The sequence below is a fragment of the Drosophila suzukii genome, chromosome 2L (assembly GCF_043229965.1).
Source record: "Drosophila suzukii chromosome 2L, CBGP_Dsuzu_IsoJpt1.0, whole genome shotgun sequence".
Lineage (NCBI taxonomy): Eukaryota > Metazoa > Arthropoda > Insecta > Diptera > Drosophilidae > Drosophila > Drosophila suzukii.
This window is the reverse complement of record NC_092080.1, coordinates 6,073,125-6,095,379: the sequence shown is the minus strand read 5'-3', so window position 1 is coordinate 6,095,379 and position 22,255 is coordinate 6,073,125. Positions and strand designations below refer to the sequence as shown.

At 39.6% G+C, this 22,255-nt stretch overlaps 2 protein-coding genes across 2 annotated transcripts; one reads left to right on the top strand and one right to left on the bottom strand.

The window, feature by feature from the left end:
• Window positions 1-69: 69 nt before the first annotated feature.
• On the bottom strand, window positions 70-16,406 carry Mad (Mothers against dpp). Its single transcript, XM_017088210.4, has 4 exons — window positions 16,249-16,406; window positions 2,917-3,377; window positions 2,169-2,859; window positions 70-1,878 (listed from the first exon to the last, which is right to left on the bottom strand). The coding sequence occupies exons 2-4, from the start codon at window positions 3,184-3,186 to the stop codon at window positions 1,472-1,474; spliced, it is 1,368 nt and encodes a 455-aa protein (XP_016943699.1). The 5' UTR covers window positions 3,187-3,377; window positions 16,249-16,406; the 3' UTR covers window positions 70-1,471.
• Window positions 16,407-19,860: 3,454 nt separating this feature from the next.
• gkt (tyrosyl-DNA phosphodiesterase glaikit) lies at window positions 19,861-22,171 on the top strand. Its single transcript, XM_017067633.4, has 5 exons — window positions 19,861-20,044; window positions 20,098-20,644; window positions 20,707-21,096; window positions 21,152-21,749; window positions 21,804-22,171. The coding sequence occupies exons 1-5, from the start codon at window positions 19,969-19,971 to the stop codon at window positions 21,933-21,935; spliced, it is 1,743 nt and encodes a 580-aa protein (XP_016923122.3). The 5' UTR covers window positions 19,861-19,968; the 3' UTR covers window positions 21,936-22,171.
• The last annotated feature ends 84 nt before the right edge of the window (window positions 22,172-22,255 follow it).

The following is a 22,255-nucleotide window of genomic DNA, read 5'->3' as shown; positions in this document are numbered from 1 at the left end:
ATTGTTTGTAAGGCATTTAAAAATGTTCAAAAATACAAATTTCCATTTAACTGAAGAAGAAAATGGAAATCCGCTGAAAAAGTTTTGTATCTATTTATTTTTAATTCATATTTTTTTATTACAATTTTACGTTAAACATTAAGAGGCATGCAAGGCGTGTTTAAGGCAATTTATAGCATTCTGTGGTAGCTGCTCAAAAACTTGTAAACTTTAAGGCAAATATTTATTTTTCTTCGCTCGTTATTTTGTATCTTTACTTGGGTATTTTCACAATGTTTTTTCAAAAACTCTTGCTCTGCAGTTTAAAGGCCTCCGTAAAATATAGAACAGGCACAAATACTATATTCAATTTTAGATAAGGCCATGACTTGCCCAAGCCTCTAATATACAGCTAAATTTACATTTTCATATTTCTGGAGGATATATTATATATTTTATTTAAACTTGCAAAGGTTTTGCACATATCCGATAAACATAATAAAATAACTCATAGGTCGAAAACAGAATTTTTTCAAAATTAAGCATTTCTTTTGCGGAATTTTTATTTTCAGCTACTGATATTTCGGCACACATGGTTTTATTTGAAACAAAATCGAAGACAATCATAAAACTAGGAAAATTATAGTGTAATCTATTCATATAAAAATTTATTTTTTCCTGGTCTAAACAAAATTATTTTTACTTAAGATAAAAAAGATCATTGGTTGGAAAATTGATTAATTCAAAAACAATTTTTCCACTCTTAAATTTCGCTGGTATTTATTTTTTTGTTTGTAGTTTTCGATTTTTTTATAACTTAAAATTAGTTAAACCATAGATTTAAATCAACTTAATTGAACATTTAATTCGTTGATCAAAGGCAAACCGCAAATGAGAAATATAAAACGTAAATAAGGAGTTCTAAAAATCATTTTAAGAAATGTATTGCAATAAGTTCTTTCATATCCCTATTTAAATTTTTGTTGCTTATGTATTTAAAGTTTGAGGGTTACTTAAATGTGTTTTGTTTTATATTTAAAGCAGTTTTGCAATGACACATAATTAGCACTTGAAATAGACTTGAACAACAACTGGTTGCCAATGGGCATAGATCATTAATATTATAGCATGTAGATCATTGTAAATAGTTATACCACTTTGTAATTGGGTTTTTAGCTCGCCGTTGTTTTTATTACTTGGATGTAGCGTTAGGAATGACATTCGCATAGAAAATCATACGATAAACTATAAAATATGGGCAAAGGGCGGGTGTTGGAGTAGTTTGCGTACATCTATTTAAATTTGCAGATGAGCTGTATAGACACTGATCAGTTTGCACCCCTCATCGGGCACAAACCTCTATACTCTCTCCGTTGTCCTGTGTTCTCTACGTCTTTTTCACACTTAGCTTTCACTCGCACGTACTCATTTAGCTACTGGTTTTGTATTGTTTTTCTCTTCGTTTCCCTTGAGGGATCCCCTCATCTTACGCTTAGGATACCGAACTAATTGCATTATGTGGCGAGCCCATTTGCGTGAGCACCTTGTCAAGCCACTGGAGAGGCCCATGCAGATGGATCTCAATCCAACAGGGCGTCGATGTCACATCCTGGCGATGGTACTCCGCTCCCCAGCCCTTCACGAACGACATCCGGATCGTGCACATCTTCGTGAGCTCATAGACGGCCTCGAATCCATTGTTCACCGACTGCGACAGCAGCTGAGCAAATTCTTGATTGTTAAAGATCTTCAGCGAGCAGCCCGGCGGTATCTTGCACACGGTACTCGGATGGAATCCATGGTGGTAGTTGCAGTTGCGCGACTGCACAAAAATGGCGGAGTCGGACAGGCACTCGGCGTACACCTCGCCGGTCACATAGTACAGATGAACGCCCTTGCCTGTGGGAGGAAAAAGACAACAATTAGCGATTGCTTTTAATACTTTTTCCACTCATGACGACCTACTCTTGTCTAACTACCAAATCTATTTTTATAACAGATAAGAAGACTTCGTATTCCAATTTAAGACCATTTAAATTACAATCTAAAAGAGTTATGGCTCACTTGAAGTCAGCTGCTTATCGGAAATTCCCATGAATGACTTATATTAGCTCACAATGAGGCAATTATAATCAAAAAAAGAAACTGACATTCCCAAAAGTCTTAGGTTAGTAAGCAAGAAAACGCACCTATATGTCGGCGTGTGTTCTCGATGGTGCTGTTCCTGTTCACATTGCTTAGCTGGCCAAGGCAGCAGCGATCCGAGTTGTTGGACGGATTCGTGAAACCATCGACGATCACCGAGTTATTGTTGCAGTGGAACACCTCGCCTACCCGGCAGTTCAGCTCATAGTAGGCAATCGAGGCCCAGAAGGCGGGCTCCGCATAGCTGACCTGTGCCACATCACCCATCGGGGCATCCAGTAGTTGGCCACCGTCATTGGGATTGTTGGAATTGCCGTCCTCGGAGGGACTGTAGGCGGGCGGCGGTGTTCCCGCCAAACTGTCATACGGCGAATTGGGATTGGAGTTGACGGAACTCGGACTGCCCACCGATGTGTTGCTGGTGCTCAGGCTGTGCGAATTGAATCCACTGTTCGAGTAGCTCACATTGTGCGGCATACTGGGCTCGGCCACGTGGTTAAACTGCAGCATGGAGTGTCCGGGTGCGTACTCCGAGTGGCGAGGAACGAGAACTGGCGGGAGAACTGGACTCTCCACACGCTTGTAATGGTACGGATTGATGCAGACCTCCTTCTGCTTGGCGCTAAAGGGGTACTGGCACAGCTCGAGGGGCTTCAGTTCGTGGTGCGACTGCAGATCGGGCCAGCGCCACACGCGGCAGTAGATCACATGCGGCAGACCCTTGCGATGGGAGACCTGAAATAAAGGATCAAATTAGTTGATTACCCAATGTATGTAATCCAAATAACCCACCTGTAATCGTCCGTCCAGTGAGCGTGGAATGGTGACACACTTCGAGGGCTGGCCGGGACAGGAGAGCGCCCGCTCCAGCTCCTCGATGGCGCCCTTGCGCTTCTTTAGCTTCTTCACCAGACTATCGACGGCCTTCTCCGCCCATTTCTCCTCCTCGTCGCCCTGTTTCCAGCCCAGCAGCTTCTTAACCGCCGGCGATGTGAAGGAGAATAGTGAGCCCAGTGTGGACATGGCACTGCTGGTGTTTGATTCCACATCGTCGGTGTCCATTCTGCTGCTGTTGATTGCTGTGGTCAAACTGTGGCTGTGGTTGTTGTTGTTATTGCTGATGCTGCTGCTGCTAGTGCTGCAGATGTTGTTGTTATTGTTGTTGGTGATGTGGTGGCTGTTGTTGTTGCTGCTGCCGTTGATTTGGGGTGGAGTCACCCGATAACCGGTATAACTATCAGCGGGCGGATAGTCTGTTGGACAGAGTAAGTAAAAAGCATATATAAATAATAAATACAAATAGAATCGCATACATTCATCATCGAGCTTAGATTGCCTCTGCAACGCCCACAACAACGCATGCTAAATTTGAATGCACCGGGAGAAAAAGGAAGTAAGTCAATAGTATAAATAAATTCCCTTTTAAGTGGATATTTTTTGGATCAAACACCTTTTAACAATCCATTTTTAAATGTATATACCATATATTTCATAGACTTTTATAATAAAAATCAATTTATTTCACTCCTTTTCTCACAGTGTCGTTACCCGCTTGGCCAAGTGCCCAGCAGAAATCGGAGAAGGAGGGAATATATCTATGGGGCCTTTCAATGCATCATGTTTTTGGCTTGTGAATGAAGTCGTTGGGAGGTTCCTGTCATGAACGGACTCCTCCCACTTTCGATGTTGGCGGCCAATTGCATGCAAATCGCCTGCAACATTTTCACATTGAGAATTATGGCTATTATTGCTTCAGTTAGTTGGTTAGCTGATTAATCGAATCTCGTTTTCGTTGGAAAATTATTTTTATCTATTAAATATGGTTATTGTTGATCGCCAATCGCTGTTGACGTCATTTGAAGAATGATTCTATTGTAAGGGGGAATTTTTTGGGTCGGGCAGTTCTTTGAAATCTATAAAATATCTCCAGGTTAGCAAAGAAAACATTACTTTCCAATTCAAAGGAATTAGTACTGACCAACTATTTAAGTAAAGAGCTATTCTTGTCAATAAAAATTGAATTAATAGGAAAAATGTAAAACAAAGATAATAATTTCGTGTGAAATTCGGCTTTCCCTATCAATTCTTAGAAAATGTTATTAACAAAAATTGGTAACCGGACACAAACATCTTGTTCAGTGACCTTATGATAACAATATTTTATAAATTGTTGAGTAATGTGTTGGGTTCAACTACCGTACCTTACTTAAAGTAAATTTTCTAATTATATTGCAGACTAGCTGTTAATATAATGATATAATTGATTGATTTATTAGAAGTCTCTTTGGAATGATAAGTTTAACCTGGTTTACAAATCTTCCAATTCAATCTTCTAATAACTTTCCTTATAAGCGTAGCTCTACTGTACTTAACAGAGAACCGAGTTGAGTGTCGAGAACTGCATCTCATAATTAGCGCAAATGATAACCAAATGGTTTACAACTTGTCAGCACCACAATTGTGGGTCTACCCCCCTTTTTCCCCAACCCCTGGACTTTTCCTCCCTTTTGGAACGTCACTGTGTCTAACGGTAAAGACAACAATTCAATTTGAATTATGACATTTCAATGTTAACAGCATTTCTGAAAAAACTTCTGCTCGGTGGCAAGTTTTGCTTTTTAGTTGTCTGTCTTAGTTTCTATGCTAAACTCAATCTCTCGTATTTTTCCTCGAGGTGTCAAAAAATGTTTAATTAAATTTAAAAGTGACAAAACCTAATTGAATGAAAATTTGTAGTAGCAATTAATTTGTGCAAGCTGGAGCACTAAAATCGCAAAAATCGGCAAAAAGCAAGCCACACAAGGCGAACAACCCCCTTTTTTGCAGGAGGCTAGTAAATCCAATTTCAAAAGCAATTAAATGCCGACGATAAATCAACAAGTGCAACACTTGGACAACAAGAAAACACCTCTCGATTGGACCGACAGACCAACTGGCGCATATTTCTGCCCAAATTAGCCGTTGCGTGAATTAATTTCGATTTTCTCGCTCAACTCAGGCCTAAAACCGTGGGGCGTTGCCCGAGTTGTTATACTATTTTTTTTCATCTTACTTTTTGCAGCATTGACAATTTTATGTTGTCGCCGATGGGAAGGAGGCGTAACCCAAGCCCAAGGGGGCCAGTGGATCGGGGAACCCACTTTTTTAATTGCCCAAAGTCACCCAGAGCCCCAGGCGCTAAAAATGGCCTTTGGAGATATACAAAAAATACTCTACTTGCAAAAAATATAAATGTTTCCAACGTTGGAGCTTGATAGATTTACCTAGCTTTTCCCTTTGTATTTATTGTATATTGTACTATTAATAATAGAATGGTTTTAACAAGGAAATAATCAAAGGCTCCTAGAACACTAATTTCAATGTTTTTCATACAACAAACAAGTTTTATGATTGCATTATAATTCAAGCACGATCATTAAAAATAGTAGTAAAATAGATAATGTAAAAATATTTTTTCATTTAAAATCAATTCAATATTATCACCCATTTACATACAATCTATATTTAAATACATAGATTCTGTCTTTTGAAACACATTAAACACATTTCACATAAGAGTAGCTATGCATTTCGTATCCTGAGTTAAAGAATTTTTTGTTAGAACACAAAATACGACAAGAGTGACACTTGGCAGGGTGTCCGATCAGACTTATCAAGAGGGTTACGGTTGATAGAGAAACCCATGTATTTGTCCAGCTGACCGGTGGTTTTATGTGTTTTTAGGTGGCAATCGTGGTCTTGTGGATTGGCCTGTCTTGTGGAATTCGATTGATTGTGGGGTAAGCATACAAATTTTAAGAAAGCCCCCGGCTTGTTTGTGCAAAGCATTGACAAATAGTGTGCAAAAGTGGGGTTCAACATAAATGATCATAAAATTTTCAATAAAGGACACTCAACTATTAATTCTCAGGATTTATAAGAAACATAATTCATTATTTGCATAGATTTTAACAATAACTTCAATAACTTGTTAGGGGACACAAAATATTTGGGATCAAAATAAGATATCAACTCAGCAAATATTCTTCATATGTTATTATAATAATTACTTTAATGAATAATTAATTACAATACTTGTTTGTTCATATTTTTATGCAAGTTTGATTGAACGATGTTAAATATAATTTAAGCAATTTAATAGGCCTTTATGATCCATTGTCATATGGTTTCTGCACGCATGGGGACCTTCCCTCAATTAATTAAAGATCAATAATCGTAATTCGCAATTACATATTACCAGAGCTCAGATCACGTATCCACCTCCCTTTGCCTTCCTTCTTTTTGTATTTTCCTTTTGCCCCACCCAAATCTGGCCCAGTCTTCTTTCATATTCCAAGAAATCAACACTCGAAAGAAAATGATCCATCAGGTTCTGAAATTCCTAAACTACTCCTTTTAAAATTATACAAAACTGTCAAAGATTTACTTGTTTCTTTTTTCTAATTTGAATTTAAGCTTTGTTGAGTTATCTTATGATTTATTAAGTTCCCTAATCAAAATTTACCATTGAAAAGAAAAAGTATTAAAATTACAGATCACTTCGAGTTGTTAATACCCAGTTTAATATCTGACTGATTTATTTCACAAAGTTTTTTAGCTATAAACCCCGCTTTATTTTCAGTGCTGCGATAATCAGGGACTCGCCGATCATAACTCAAATGGAGGAACGTTGGACCAAGGACTTTGAGGGACTTTTATGGCAGGCACGCATTCGCGCATGCGTATCATATAATTCCAATCGATAATCAATCATAAATGCGGCAGTGACAATAAGGCGTAAATCATGGGAGCCAGGTAAAAGAAATAAAGGTGGATGGGAAAATGTGGCAAGTAGCGAGCTACAGAAGTACAGAAGCACTTCCGTTGCCATTGAAAGCGGGCAAAAAGTGTAGTAAAGGGTACGAGTACCAGAAAAAAAAATCAGAGAGAGAGAAGAATAGGGACTTGGACCCATGTTTAAAAATAAACAAACAATGCACACACAAAAACAGAGATAAAGAACCGAACCAAACGGGCGGCCAGGCCATCAAAAGTTTCGATTTGAGGAAAACTCAAAAATCAAGGAGGGCAGGGAAAATTGAAAAGACTGGGGGGAAATGGGAACTACTAAACGTACACATGATGATGTTGAGATTGCAGATATTATTTTATTTATTTTTATTGCACGCACACACTAACACACGCACTGGCGCGACGACACCGATGCACAAATGCACAAATCAAAATCAGCATCAAAATGTTATTCTCGTATGCAAATGCGACCCTCCACGACGATCGGATCGACTCTTTGCTGCAGTTACATTTCCGTTTCGATTATCAATTCAATTGTTATCTCTTCATTTGCCAAAATCATCCACAATTCGGTATGCGCTTCAGCAGTAATAACTTAATTTATCGAAGCTGTTTGCCATAATATTTATTTTATTTTCGCCGCAAATTACGCAAAATCCCCAGAGAACGAGAAAAGCGAGCGCCAATTCAGAAATCAACTGCACGACCCGACCGATCGACAACGAATGCCGAACGGGTTGCTCTGCCTGCACAGAAAACTGAGTCCACCGAGTGTTGACTGACTGACAGACTGCCTGATTGAGTGAGTGAGGAACTGAACTGACTGACTGACGAACTGAAGGCAGCCCAACATTGCATTCGTATTTTGTATCTGTGTGTGCAAGCCAGGGATGCAAAACAGCAGGACCGCCCTATAGGAGCTGTAGGTTAAGACACCCCATTTGAAGGAGTTCAAAAAACCAAAATAAAAACCCAAAAATTTATAAATCACTTTTAAAAATTTACAAAACCAGTTAAAATACATTTAAAATTGTATATATATTAAAGTTTAAACTTCAGGAAATACTCGTAAAAAAACTAAGCTAATAAAGCTGTAGGTTAACCCACCCCATTTGAAGGTGTTCAAAATTTAAACAAAATAAAACATCTAAAATATCAGTTTTATAAGTGTACAAAACCAGTTATAGTACATTTAATATTGTATATATATTATAGTTTAAACTTTTAAAAATACTTTTTAAAAAAAATTTGGCTTATAACAATTTTTTTAAATAAATACCTAATGAATTTCCAAAAAATGTAATTTTAGGACTTTTATTTTAATAGAGTTTCTATCCCCCTTTCAGTTTCCCCTATTTTATTGCTACCTATTCCGCAGCCCTGATTTTAAAAGACCGTTGAGTGACGTATTCGTATTCGTAATTGAGTTTCAGTGTGTGCACAGGCGGCCAAGTGCACACCACTACTCAGGCATCAAAAGTTTTGTTTTAAACAAATCAAAATGCCCTATCTGCAGTTGGGGCGCCTGCACGTGAACGCAAACGTGTTTGTGTGAAAAAATACCACACAGGGAGAAAAATGAGTTCATTTAATAAGCATAATTCAGTAAAATTTTAATTTAAGATGTAGAAGAAGGGTTCAAAACACTCTACAAAACGAGAACGAGAAAAGGAATGCATGTGATCTGGGAGCGAAAACTCTTTTTATTTATATACATTCGGCCTGGATCGTATTTCAAATTAGGGGCGTTTTCTAGTTAAACTAAGAGTTCAAAAATTGGAAATGAAATTTAAACGAATAATTTAAATTAAATAATAATAAATTATATAAATTTTTTTTATAAATCTTTATAAATATTAATAATTATATATTGATGTTTTTTTTATTGTTAGGAAAAATCGTACCCTTTTGTTCCCAGTGCATTGGCCTTTGGTGGTGGAGGTGGCGTCAACCCACAATCACAATCAAACTGTAAACACCCCACCGCAACCACAACAGCAAGTGAAGGCAGGAAAAGAGGAGGAAAATGGGGAAATGGGGCCTGTGAAGGGAGGTGATCAAGAGAGGGCAGCGTCAACGAATTTTTTCGTGCGTGGGACTTGCGTGAAATCTAACTCGAAATTCGATGGAGCCCTCCTCTAGTAGGGCGTTTTGAGATACGAAAATAACCGAGAACAAAACGAATTCCTCTTCGTGAATGCACTGCCAACTATTTAAGGGGGAGCACAGCAGGCAAACAGCTGATGGGGCGTGCTGAAAATTGCAAGTGGAGTTGCCAAATCAAGCAGGAAACATACAAACATCAGAACAGACAAGGTCAAAAAAAAAATTGTAGCTAAAAAAATTTTTTTTAACAGAGTTTAACTTTTTAGTTTTGTACCACAATCAACCGTTGAAAAGTTAGAGTTATAGTTATGAAGACTTTAAAATATGAAATAAATTCTATTATCGTTTGAATGGTTTATTGTTTTGATGATCAATACAACTAGTTGGACCTATTGACCCCTCTTCGAGGTCAAATTTTTTTTACATTTTCGGATTTTTAACTTTGCCTACAGGGATGCAATTTTTTTTTAATTCCACACTGTCTTTTGTAGTTTATGTTCTTTTAATAAATACATAAGTATTGTTATTGTCATGATTTGAATTTATTAATTAATCAACCCTATATTTCTAGCCCCAACTGTACATATGCTTAGAATGCGAGCATGTTTGTAGACGATCGCTCCTCCCACTTTTTTTATTGCGTGTTTAACACTACTAAACGCGAATTTATTGCCAACATGGGTAACATTACACAGTCGCAATAAAATCGAAAATAGTAATGAAGCGCACTCCCCTCGAAAACAGAAGTGAAAACTGCGAACATAACAAAACCCTCCGTACGCCATAATTATGTAGTCCGTCTGAAACAATAAAAATTTATGCACGCAAATTGCACAAACACACATGAAACCCTTCAATTCACGTGCCAAAGTGCAAACGTCAAGGGACAAAAATGCGCAGGCACAGGAGAAAATCCTTTTTTAAAGTAAATTAACTCAATTCTAATTGCAAATAATTGCCGCGATAATTGCAGAGGGCCACGCAGAGGCTTTGTCATGTGAGTAATTGAGCTGTCAACACGGAGACACCACCGCTTTTCTGGAAACCGAAGTCGGTGGTGGGTGGTCGAGGCCACTTTTAGAGGAAATGTTCCCAGTTACAATAGCGCCAAAAAGGATTTTTAATATTTAAAACAATATTTTGAACATTATTTATACTCAATGTATGCTAAACCTAGAGAAACACCTAAATGCACTTTAGTTCTATCAGATTGTCTATTCATCTAAGTATGGAAAGGACATAATTCTGAGGTATACCACTTTAAACACATTTTAAAAACGTTTTCAATCAAATTGCAACGCATTTTACATATACCACGACAGTATTTTAATATATAAAAACCTATATTTATTTATCTATTCTCAGGTTAAAAGGCAATTGAGAAATTACCTATAACCTATGCTTTTTTTATTGCAGCTATAGCTACTGTGTCCTTAAGCTACAAAAACCCATATTTAAAAATGGAAATTTCTATATCTTCGTTACTAAAAAGGTAATTACAATGCCACTGCCTTCTAATAGAACTTAACAAATTTTGATGCCAACTCACTAGCCAATTAAACCGCGCACAAGGTAATCGCTAAATATCACAATGTGACAAAAGTGAACTGCCAGAAGTTGAAGTCCTCAACTTTGTTGTGATGTTTGCTCCTGTGCCCCAGTGTTGTTGCTTTGTTGTGTTCTTGTCGTCTCACCGTCACTGCCGACGCCTAAACATGCAACAATTGTTGCGTGTTCAACTGCCAATCAATGCCAATGACTGCCGGACCACAGCAGCAGTGGCAGGAACAAGGAGCAACATACACAGTAATGGTCAAAAAATGAGGATCCTACTCATAAAATAAGTAAAGAAAAATATTATGAAATCTCACCTAACTTTAAAGGTTATTTTCCAAAAAGTATGGTGCCAATACATGTTAACTTCAAACCTACTCATAAAGGCATAAAGGCAATTTCACTGTCATTCCATATAATATATCTAAGCAGTATTTCGAACTGATAATAAAGTTTAGTGTAAGAATTCATGAATTGATCTGGTTTAAGGTTATAATCGCTAATTGGATCATTATAAATCATTATACTTCTGAATAGTAGGTGTAACTCATGTTCTGTAAGTTGTACTATAGTACTATTTTTCCGACCTCGTCTGTCCAGGAGCAAAGATCCAAAAGTGCAACATGCAACAGAACAGCAGCAACTGCAGCAAGTTCGTCATCGTCATCGGCATCCACGATTCGTTCGGTTCGCTTAAATAGCCATAAATATGTGGAGTATGCGCCACAGTTCCCGAGATTGCTCCCCCGTTAACCCCCCAGTGCCCAGTGCGCAGTGCCCAGTGTCCGCTTAACCCTTCCGCCTGTCCTGCGGGTTAAACGTGCTGCCGCTGTGTGGCGCCTAATGCGTGCGCCAAAACAAAACGTAAAAGAATTCTTAGAAAAGCGTCGCCGCGCGACTAAGCGGGTTCTGAACGAAAAAAAAACCAGGAGTCGGTAGAAGGAGAAGTCCACAATCGAGTGGATTAAATGGCACAAACATGGCTAATTACATGTATTTAACACGCACGGGGCAGTCTGTACTTAAAAGTTGGCAATGCGACACAAACAATGACAAGTACCACAATTATGGTCAAAAGCTTCGAAAGCGATCCACTAGAGACGAGCGCCAGAAGAGACCGCAGAAGAATTCAAAAGACCAGCAGTGTAAGCAAAGAAGAATCAGTACCCTTCTATCAGGAGGTAAACAATAAATTGATGATCACTAAAATGGAAGAGATGGAAGAAATCATTACATGTTATAAGCTTTAAAGCTGAAATAGAGACACCAACAAATTATATTTTAGTTATGTAGATACTAAATACTATCTAAAATTTTAAATATTTTAAATATAAGTATTACTGGAAGATAGATAGGTAAAAAATCAATGATATTTCACACAATATGTACTGGTAAAAGAAAAATAAAAATCACAACAGTATATCTTTAATCTTAATAAGTATCAAACTAGTTGAAAGAAGACTTCCTCATTACTTGACCATGCTTTGATGGATATCTCCACCATTAAAAGAGGAGCGGCTGGGAATGGTTTTCATGCCCCCACCTCACGACTTCAGCGAACTCCGCGTTGTCAATGCAAAAATTTATTAGATTTTAAATGCAATAATTATTAGCATTATATGGGCAATGAAGCGCCGATCGAGTAGGACAACGCCGGAATGCCCAATCAGTCTTGGCCAGTTCACTGTGTGTGGCTAAGACGCCGAACACTTGGTATGCAACTGAGCCAACTGCGATCGTCAGTAGCTGCTAAACTGTAAACTCTAGTTTCGGGCTAATTTCATTCAAGACGAGCTCGACTTGCGTGGGTGTTGGCTCCATCCACCGCCTGTTGCATGACTTCTCCGCCTTTCGAGCCCCGCTTAGAGGCCCCCTCTTTGGAGACCCCTCGTCAACCCATAACTATTCCCATATTCCCAGTCGCCGGCACTGACAGTTCGGCGACAGAGATTTATGCGCTGTAATTTCCCACTTTATTACAGTTTAAAGTTGCGTTTTCATAAGTTTTGGCGCAGTTTGTCTCTTTTAGCTGCCATTTGCTTCAATTTCGCGCCCTCAATGTGGCACTTTTACGGGCTTTGAGCGAGTCAGGCCAATGAATTTATATTTTTAGGAAGTGGTTTAGGGTTATAGGTGGGCCATTATATTTTATTAAGATATCATTGTCAAAACTATACTTCTATTACATGATTTTATCTAATATTCTTTAGAAATCCTGCTTAACTTAATTTTGTTTCCCTCATAACAAAGAGTATATTTTACTTCCATAACCCACTGAAGGCAATAACTCTTGATCTTTGCTTTAAAAGCCAATGATTCGAGCTGCGGAACCAAAGCCGTTGATAAGGATCTGCTCCCAAGCACTTTTTAATAAAGTTGTTGCCGGTATTATGACAATAAAAGAGAAAATCCTATTGCGACAGGGTCTAAAAATAGGTTCAAATCTTTGTCGTGTTGACAATTTTTTTGGTTTTCTTTTTCGTTTGGCTTTGTTGTGTTTTGTTTGTCGTTTTATTACCATTGCGCGGACGGATTATCGCGACAAGAAGATCAAGAGCAGGATGGGGAACAAAAATATTTATATGGATACCAAAAAATAACAAGAAGGGGCCGCCCACTGACACTGGTTGAGAAAAAACTGAAAAGCGTAAATCACGCTTTCGATAGATCTAAAATTAGTTTCCTGCGATAAGCCGCTTGCCAGATTGTTACAGCGCGTTTCGGGGCAATATGCCTAAACTTTGAAATATTAGCTTAAATCTAATCCCTTGAAGCATAGTTTTAATGGAACTATTAATATAATATACCTTTTACCAAAAAACATTACCTATTTCTATATATTCGAGAAAATAATAAAGGTGACTTAAGGTGTTTTAAATTTTCACAATATCCTTGTATTGAAAATAAGTATAACCATTATTTTCAAGCAAATAAAAAACCTAAATCTTTTTACAATGGTTCTTTCTTTCATTGTAATATTACCCTACAACTTTGTTCCTCAAATTTTTTCTTGGTCTCAAGATATAAGTGGAATGGGAAATTGTAATGGCTTGATCAATTTTGATTTTGGTTTTTATTATTTTTGTTGACTTACTGACACGAAAATTTGCATGTTGCTTGTTGCACAAACTGCGCATAAATCCAATTAATAACATAATTATTTGGCAAGCAAAACGCAGCGGTTTGTGAGACAAACCATTCGGAGCTCATTTCAAGAGGCCGCCGCTGAATTTGCGTTTGCATTTGCCACTTTATGTGGTGCGTAGGCTGAGCCACCAAACCACCAAACCACCAGTTACTTGGACCAACCACCGCTGTATGCAAATTGCCCATATGCATTTCAGTTGCCTTTTTTTCAGACTTTTTTCTGTTGGTTTATGCCTAAATTGAAATATTGACTTTGCGCACTTAATTTTCGGGCTGGCAAATTTGAATTGCCAATCAAAAAGAGAGACGAGGGGCGCAAAGTTGAAGCTAAATTTCTAGCTAAACAATATGCAACATAAATTAGAATAACAGTTAAAACCTATAGCAAAAGCAACTGTGTTTTGTGGGTGGGACCTCCAATGTGTGGGAGCGATACGGCTAGAAACTTTGGATCGGGGGCGTTACTTCAGACTAACCATAAGTTTCACTGGGAACTTCTTGCGGCGTTTCTCAAAATGATTTGTGGTCTTGCCCCGGGAATTAACACGGCAACTAAAATCGGATGGAAAACCCCACTGCCGATAGCGAATGCAAGTCACAAATCAGATTAGCCGGAAAGTTAACAAATGATTCAGCTTATAAGACAGCATTTCAAGTGTTGGTGAAGTTTGTCAAATGTAAATATAATCCACATGCGATTGTGTTGAGATTTTAATCTTAAATGATTCATCAACGAATATACAAACTATTGATAAAAATTTTATATGACCTGAAGTCGGTATTTCTTGAAACTTCTGATCCCATTAAGATTTGACATATTATTACTTAAGTATTAAAGACGATGTGATTATAAGATCTTCCGTTTATCTAGTGCCCACTGTATTAAATCACCGGAGCAAACCACAGAAATGGAATAAAACAAACCCCAACAGAACCCAGATCGGAACCACTAGAAAAATCAAACCCACCCACCCACATGTCGAGGCGGTTCGCCAAGTGGAATTGAGTGCACACATTGCAAATCTTCTCGTCTTGTGTCGCGCTTCGCTTCAGTTGCCTTCGACAAAGGAAAAACTTTGGCTGCAAGTGTAGTGTTGCTCACTTGGCCATACTCCACAATATGGAAATCGTTATTTAAATAATAATAATTGTTTTATACTACAAACATTTTACAAATTTAGATTTTTGTTAAAATTATTTCAAAATATTTTGGAAACCCATTTTATTTTCTTGGGTTTTCTTATTTCCTACTTCTAGGCAGACGTAATATTAATAAACTATTAAATCTTCACATTTATCTAATTGGTCTATAGTAACTTGCCAGCACTGTTGCTGCTGACTGCTACAGTACCTTCTTCTGCAACTGCAATTGCAATTTCAATTGCACACGGCTCTCTGTGATTTTCCCCCGTCACTGATAACAAATAAAGAAGCGCGTCAAAAACAGCGTAGCGTAGATAAGCACACAAAATATGTACACACAAATAAATTGATATTGAAAATTATATTTTTGAAAAAAAAATTTTGGTTGGAAAACAAGTAATGTGTATTCCAACAAAAGTATAAAGCGTATTTACATCCTATTTGTTCTAAAAGGATATTTAAGCAATTAGTTAATTTTCAAGTATAGTTTAATTTTAAGTGTTTATTGAGTTTAAGCTAAATAACTAAATTCATTGCGACTGAATTTTTTTTTTAAAGAATAGAGCCTATTTATAATCTTTGAGATATAGGTTAAAGCTAATATCTTTCCACTCTACAAAGTCAAGTTTTTCAAGGAAATGATTAATACTAATAGTTATAAATGAGAAATTAACCTCTTTTGGTTCACCCCTTTGGTATCAATTGAAATTGGCATCACTGGCGCGAGTTCTTGATAAGATTCGCCTGCCGGGGCGCTGTTTATTATTTACCGTTTGAAAGCGGGTGGAAAGAGAGCGGAATTATCAATAAAGCCCCAAAGCTGAGTCATAAAGGTGAGAAGAAAGAGAGCAGCGAGTTTCGATTGTTTTTTGTTTTGTTGCACTTGAAATTCGAAATTTGAATATTCCGCACCTGTGCTGCCGGCAGCGACGCCGACCGAGGCAGCGACAGAGGCTCAAGTGGAATTGGGAAGGAAGAATTTCAGACAAGAATTTCAAGTATTTTCAAAACATAATAAAAATTTAAGTTTATTGTGTGTATTTATAAGTGATGCTACTTTTTCCCGTTTTTCTTTTTTTTTTTTTGTTCAATTAATGGCGCGCTCACACTTATACATACACAGTGCACACGCACACACACATATGTTGCAGAATAAAACCCTGCAGAGAAAAAACGAAAAAAAAACAACAAAAGCAATACTGTTTTTGCCCCCAACACAACGAAAACAACAACAACAACAAAAGTGTGGCGGCCGCAGCAAGGAAGAAGCAGCAGCACAAATACAGGCAAACGTTTTTTTTCTCTTTCTCCCGAACGTAATTGCATTCAAAAACCTATTTTCTTCTGGGAAAAATGGGTGAAAAGTCACTGCTAACTACTCACGCGTGAATTTGAGCACTTGCTGCTGGTTTATTTCGACATTTTGGTTGCTTTTGAGCCCCGCAAATGTGCGTAAATTGTTTTTCAAAATTGTTTATCACGAAACACACACACAACACACAGCGACATCGAAAATAGTGTTGTGCAAATATAAAAAATACCACAGCTAGGGATGAGCCTACGCCAGTGTTGGCAGATGAAAAGCTGACGTACATCAGTGATGTACCATTAAATATACTAAATATGTTTGAAATACCGATGCATCGATGTCTTACCACCTCTAAGCGTCAGTCAGCTGATTTTAACCGACTATTTATTTTTCTCTCCAAAACAAACAAGATTCTGCAGGATCAAATGATGCTAGCTGGTTAAGAGCCGGTAAAAACTCAATTATTTATAAGAACTAAACATATTCTATATACACACAAGTATACCCTTTATAGTACTCACCTGGATCAATCCCATCTCTTGACTTTTCTGAAGATAAATAGTATACAGAACTATATCATAAAATGGAAGAAGTTCAGGTTAAAGATGAGCCGCAATCGGACGACGAGGGCCTTCACTTGGAGGAGGAGGAGATCGACATTAAAATGGAGCCTCTGATGGTAGACCCCGAATCAGAAGAGGACTCCTATATGCAGGAGGATATATCTGACATGGTGGAATCCACGATGCTGGAGAAAGTTAAGGAAGAACCTGAAGTTTCGAGTAGCGACCACAACGGTCTGGCCATCTGTTGCATCCCCAGTTGCGGGCAGAAGCAGTCCAGTGATATCCGGTTGTTCGGCTTTCCGAAGGATAAGATCCTCCTGTTCCCTTGGCTGGCGAACACCCAAGTGAAGCCTCGCCTGGTTAATCCCGCAGAGCTTTACGTGTGCCAACTGCACTTTGTACCCGAAGCTATACAAGGAACTAACCTCTTCATCTGGGCGTTGCCCACATTGTTCCTCGGTCACGAAGACTATATAATACCGAACTTAGCCCAGGGCACTGAACATGTGATGAGATACATCTGTGAGAACTATTGCTCCGTGCCCTGCTGCTTCCGGGCCAAGGACGATGGTTTCGTGCTAATCGAATATCCAGGAGACAAATCCACTCGGCGGAAATGGAGAGAGCGGTGCCGTCATAGAGTTGAGGAAGTTGACAAATACGGCTTTCAGTTGTGCAAGGCGCACTTTCCGTCGAATTGCTTCGATCCGGACACGGGGGAATTGTTTGCGGGATCGTTGCCCTGCAGGGAACTGTTCCCCTGCCTGGTTCGGGGATGTGTTCGGGATGTAGGCACCCCAGTAGTCTATTACCGCATGCCACAAAACACCGTCGAACTGGATGCCTGGAGCAACAACCTATTAGTTCCTACGTCTGTTCTCAAGAGGGCAAGTCAGCGCATTTGCGGGCGACACTTCGAGGACGAGTGCTTCAGGGCCAACAAAACTCTCCGCTGGGGCTCGCTGCCCACTCTATTCCTTGGTCATCACAACGAAATCCTGCCCAATCCGAAAATAGTAATAGCACACAGTCAGCGCGTTACTTGTGCTGTTCCCAGCTGTGGTCGCATCCGGAGGAGATGCGGCCTTAAGTTTGTGTTGTTTCCCAAGACCCAGAGTTTGGTCAAAAAGTGGATGCACAACATGCGACTGGACACCAACATCGAGAGTGTACAAAAGCTATTGGTATGCCATGAGCACTTTGAGAAGCACTGTTTTGAAACCATAGGTGGCAAGAGGCGGCTGCGCAGTGGTGCTATACCAACCCTGAAGCTTGGTGACTCCCATGGCGACCTGCACGAGTCCGATAGCGATTTGATGCCCGGAAAAACCAAGAAAAATATATTGTCCTGGTTTAAAAAGAACAGATTCGATTGCTGCTACCCATGGTGTAGGTGGCCGGATAAAGTGCGTGTCTACGATCTGCCGCGGGCGGAGGAGCTGCGCAAGGCTTGGCTGAAGCACATGAACATTCAGGAACCCTCTGCTGTTACGAAGAAAACCCTAAAGCTATGCCGGCTGCACTTTGTTATTCTGTACGAGCACAGTGTTAGGGAGTGTCCCGAACATGTTCCCGACGAAACTCTAGATGCTAATTACAAGGAGGCCCGGAGTAAAGCAAACATATTGGAAGTCCGCTGTGCTGTCAAAGGATGCGATACATTTCGGCCCAGAGATGGTGGCACCCTGCATGATATAAAAAAGTATAAGGAACTTCGCCGGATGTGGGTGGAGAATTGCCAGTTAACATTAAGATCGTTGAGCTCTTGCAATCGGGTGTGTGGTAAGCATTTTGAACCGGAGTGCTTCTTAAACGGGCGACTGCTGGGATGGAGTGTGCCCACCCTGCATCTGCCGGGCAAGGCTATTCATCAGAGTATTACCGAAGAGCAGTGGAAGATGTACCGACAGGCAGAGAGACTTAATGAACTGGGGTTAGTGGAGAAGGTGGAGGAGGTGGGATATTTGGAGTCAAATCCCGTTGACGGGGAAGTCCTCAACGTGATCGAGGAGCAGCCCAAAGACCAGTGCCTGGAAGTGGTTCTCGAAGTGTCCCAGCGGAAGGAACGCTATGCAAAGCACACAGAGAAGATCCTCTCCTACCCAAAGAAGTGTAGTGAAAATCGCTGCGCCGTTCCTGGTTGCCCGACTACCTTTAACGATGTAACCAGAACTTTCCGGCTCCACAAACTACCCGTTTTCGAGGGTGCCGCCGAGATGTGGCTACACAACACCCAGGTGAAAATCGAAAAAGAGCAGTGGCCAGACTTTCGGATATGTGCCCACCATTTTGAGCAGGATTGCTTTACAGGCTCCAGGTTGAGGCCGGGAGCAATGCCCACGCTTTCCATGAGAAGTGGATCTCTAGTATTGATGCACGATAGTGAGTGGAAGAAAGTAGAAAAGAAAATTCCTTCCCGATTTCCAAGAGCAGCAAAGAATTGTTGATGAAAATCCTATTATATTCCGATCACAAAAAGCATTTTATAATTGTTATAACTGAATAATGTTAATTTCACATGAATTTCCTTAGAAAAAGTTATAGTTTAATAGCTTAAGAACCAATTTTTAGTTTATATATTTTATGTATAGGTATGTATAAATGTTATTAGACAAAATCTTTTGTATCACTTTAACATGCAAATAATGTTAAATTAATATGAAGTCTCGTTACAATAGTTATAGTTTAATTTGTTGTCAGCCTAAGAAAAATAATGTTGACATACAATTTATAATTTAAATATTATAAATTATAATAATATACAAATTATAAATTATAAAACAACTATTTGAACTTCTAACTTTTTTTTAACGTTTTCAGTTAAAATAAATTAACAAACGAAGACTGAAAAGTTTTTTTTATGGCCAATATTAAATGGGGAAAGAATATATAAAATTATTTTTCAACATAATTTTTATAGGAAACAGAAAAAATTTTAATAATGTCCTTCATAGAAAAAGGTATACGTATTTCAGTTATTTCTATTTTGTTTTGTATCCCAATAAATCCTAAAAAATCAATTAAATTAAATTAATCTTTAAACATTTTTTGAATAGTATTTTAAAAATACTTGTTTAATAGTACTTTTGCAATCGATAAATTGTTATCGCCAGCTGAGCGCGCTTTGTTTTTTTTTTGCATAGCATTTGCGAAATTCTTTTTGTGTTGAGTTAATTGATTTGGTTGTCATTTCAGTCGGTACCTTTTAGAAATTAACTATTTTACGAAATGAAGGAGTGTCCTTATGGTGAAAAGTGCTACAGGAAGAATCCCATTCACTTTGGCGAATTTTCCCATGCACATTGTAAGTTAAGTCAAATAGCAAGTAAAACATATTTTAAACGAGTTACTATATAGTGGATACCATCTATGAGAAGGGAAATGCATCGGGGGACTACGATATACCAGCCAAATACTCCAGTGAAATGATTGAATCCCAACTGAAGTTGCTGGAGAAGCTTTTTCCCAAGGCAGGAGCCAAGAAGGAGAAGGAAGCGAATGTTTCGGGTTCGAAACCACCTGTAACTGCTCCGATTGGCAGTGGTTCCTCGACTTCCGGGTCCTCAAGCACCAATCCGACTGGTTCCTCAACTTCCCGATCAGCTGCCCTTCAAGACACCTCCAATTTGGCCAAAAAACAAAAGCTAATGGCCAAGAACATCAGGGACTACATTCCTGTGGTGGTGGAGAAGGGTGGAATGGCCAAGAAATTGGAGCGCGCTGCTCCCTATAATATGTTTCTCACGGCGATCACGGACTCGAAGCCCACCCACTCGGAACCCTTGAGCATTACGCTTCAGGAAATCCTCGACGAAAGTCTGGGCGAGATCGAGAGCACCGTGCAGATCAACTTTATGGTGGACATTGGCTGGCTCCTGGGGCATTACTACTTTGCCGGCATACTGTTAGTAAATCTTTGATAAATATGCATATATATCCTGTTAATGGAAACTGCCTAATTCACAGGGACAAACCCCTTCTGGTGCTCTATGGCGAAGAATCACCAGAGCTGCTGGGCATCGGCAAGTTCAAGCCGCAGGTCACGGCCATTCGTGTGCGGATGCCCACGCCCTTTGCCACCTCGCACACCAAAATGATGTTCCTGGGCTACAGCGATGGCTCCATGCGGGTGGTCATCTCCACAGCCAATCTGTACGAGGACGACTGGCACAATCGCACGCAAGGCTTGTGGATAAGTCCGAAACTGCCTGCTCTGCCGGAGGATGCGGACACGGGAGCAGGCGAAAGCCAGACGGGCTTCAAACAGGATCTAATGCTGTATTTGGTGGAGTACAAGATCAGCCAGTTGCAGCCCTGGATTGCGAGGATCCGGAAGAGCGATTTCAGCGCCATAAAGTAGGTTGTCAACAAGCTATTCCCGTTTGATCTTATTAATTGATCTTCTCCGTAGTGTCTTCTTTTTGGGCTCTGTGCCTGGAGGTCATCGCGAGAGCGCCGTGCGGGGTCATCCCTGGGGCCATGCTCGCTTGGGTGCTCTGCTCGCTAAACACGCGGCGCCCATCGACGATCGCATTCCTGTGATCTGCCAGAGTTCGAGTATCGGCAGCCTGGGGCCCAATGTACAGTCCTGGATACAGCAGGATTTCGTCAACAGCCTGAAGAAGGACTCTACGCCTGTGGGAAAACTCCGCCAGATGCCAGCCTTCAAGATGATCTATCCCAGTTACAGCAACGTCTCGGGCAGCCATGATGGCATGCTGGGCGGCGGTTGCCTGCCTTATGGCAAAAACACCAATGATAAACAGCCTTGGCTCAAGGAGCACCTGCAGCAGTGGAGGTCCAGCGATCGGTATCGCTCGCGGGCCATGCCGCACATTAAAAGCTATACACGCTATAACCTGGAGGATCAGTCGGTTTACTGGTTCGTTCTGACCTCGGCCAATCTTTCAAAGGCAGCCTGGGGCAGCTTCAATAAGAATTCCAATATCCAACCCTGCCTGAGGATCGCCAACTATGAAGTCGGTGTCCTGTTCCTGCCCAGATTTGTGGTTGGTATAGGGAATATTTTATCATGATATATAGTAATTGCTTTTGCTTTTCAGACTGGCGAGGATACCTTTCCCTTGGGCAACAATCGCGATGGTGTACCCGCTTTTCCTTTGCCCTACGATGTTCCATTGACGCCCTATGCTCCAGATGATAAGCCCTTCCTGATGGATTACTTACAGGGTTGAGGCTAGTCTACCCCAAAATCTCAAAAATACTCAAATAGGGGTTTCCAATTATTTGGGTTATATTTAAATCGGAAATTTTTGTTTCTCTGGCATTTGTTCGCTTCTTATCGTATTTATGTTAATGTTAATCTCTTGATCTTGAAAGATCCTTACATTTTTTTTAAAAGTACAGGCAAACATTGGTTTCTACTCTTCCATAGTCTAGTTTCTAAGGAAATAAATTGGCAGGAAATGAATATGGTTGCTAGTTTTGGATATTTGAAAAGCAAGGAACTATAAATAGGGTTTCTCTAGATTCCCGATAGAAAAATTACTCTTTT

What these genes read in the sequence shown, in the direction of transcription:
- Mad (XM_017088210.4), bottom strand. Translation starts at nt 3,186, where the DNA reads ATGGACACCGACGATGTGGAATCAAACACCAGCAGTGCCATGTCCACA. An exon ending in CACTGGACGGACGATTACAG is followed by an intron (nt 2,860 to 2,916) that starts GTGGGTTATTTG and finishes CCTTTATTTCAG; the next exon opens with GTCTCCCATCGCAAGGGTCT. An exon ending in GAACACACGCCGACATATAG is followed by an intron (nt 1,879 to 2,168) that starts GTGCGTTTTCTT and finishes TTCCTCCCACAG; the next exon opens with GCAAGGGCGTTCATCTGTAC.
- gkt (XM_017067633.4), top strand. Translation starts at nt 19,969, where the DNA reads ATGAAGGAGTGTCCTTATGGTGAAAAGTGCTACAGGAAGAATCCCATT. An exon ending in TACTACTTTGCCGGCATACT is followed by an intron (nt 20,645 to 20,706) that starts GTTAGTAAATCT and finishes CCTAATTCACAG; the next exon opens with GGACAAACCCCTTCTGGTGC. An exon ending in TGTTCCTGCCCAGATTTGTG is followed by an intron (nt 21,750 to 21,803) that starts GTTGGTATAGGG and finishes TTTGCTTTTCAG; the next exon opens with ACTGGCGAGGATACCTTTCC.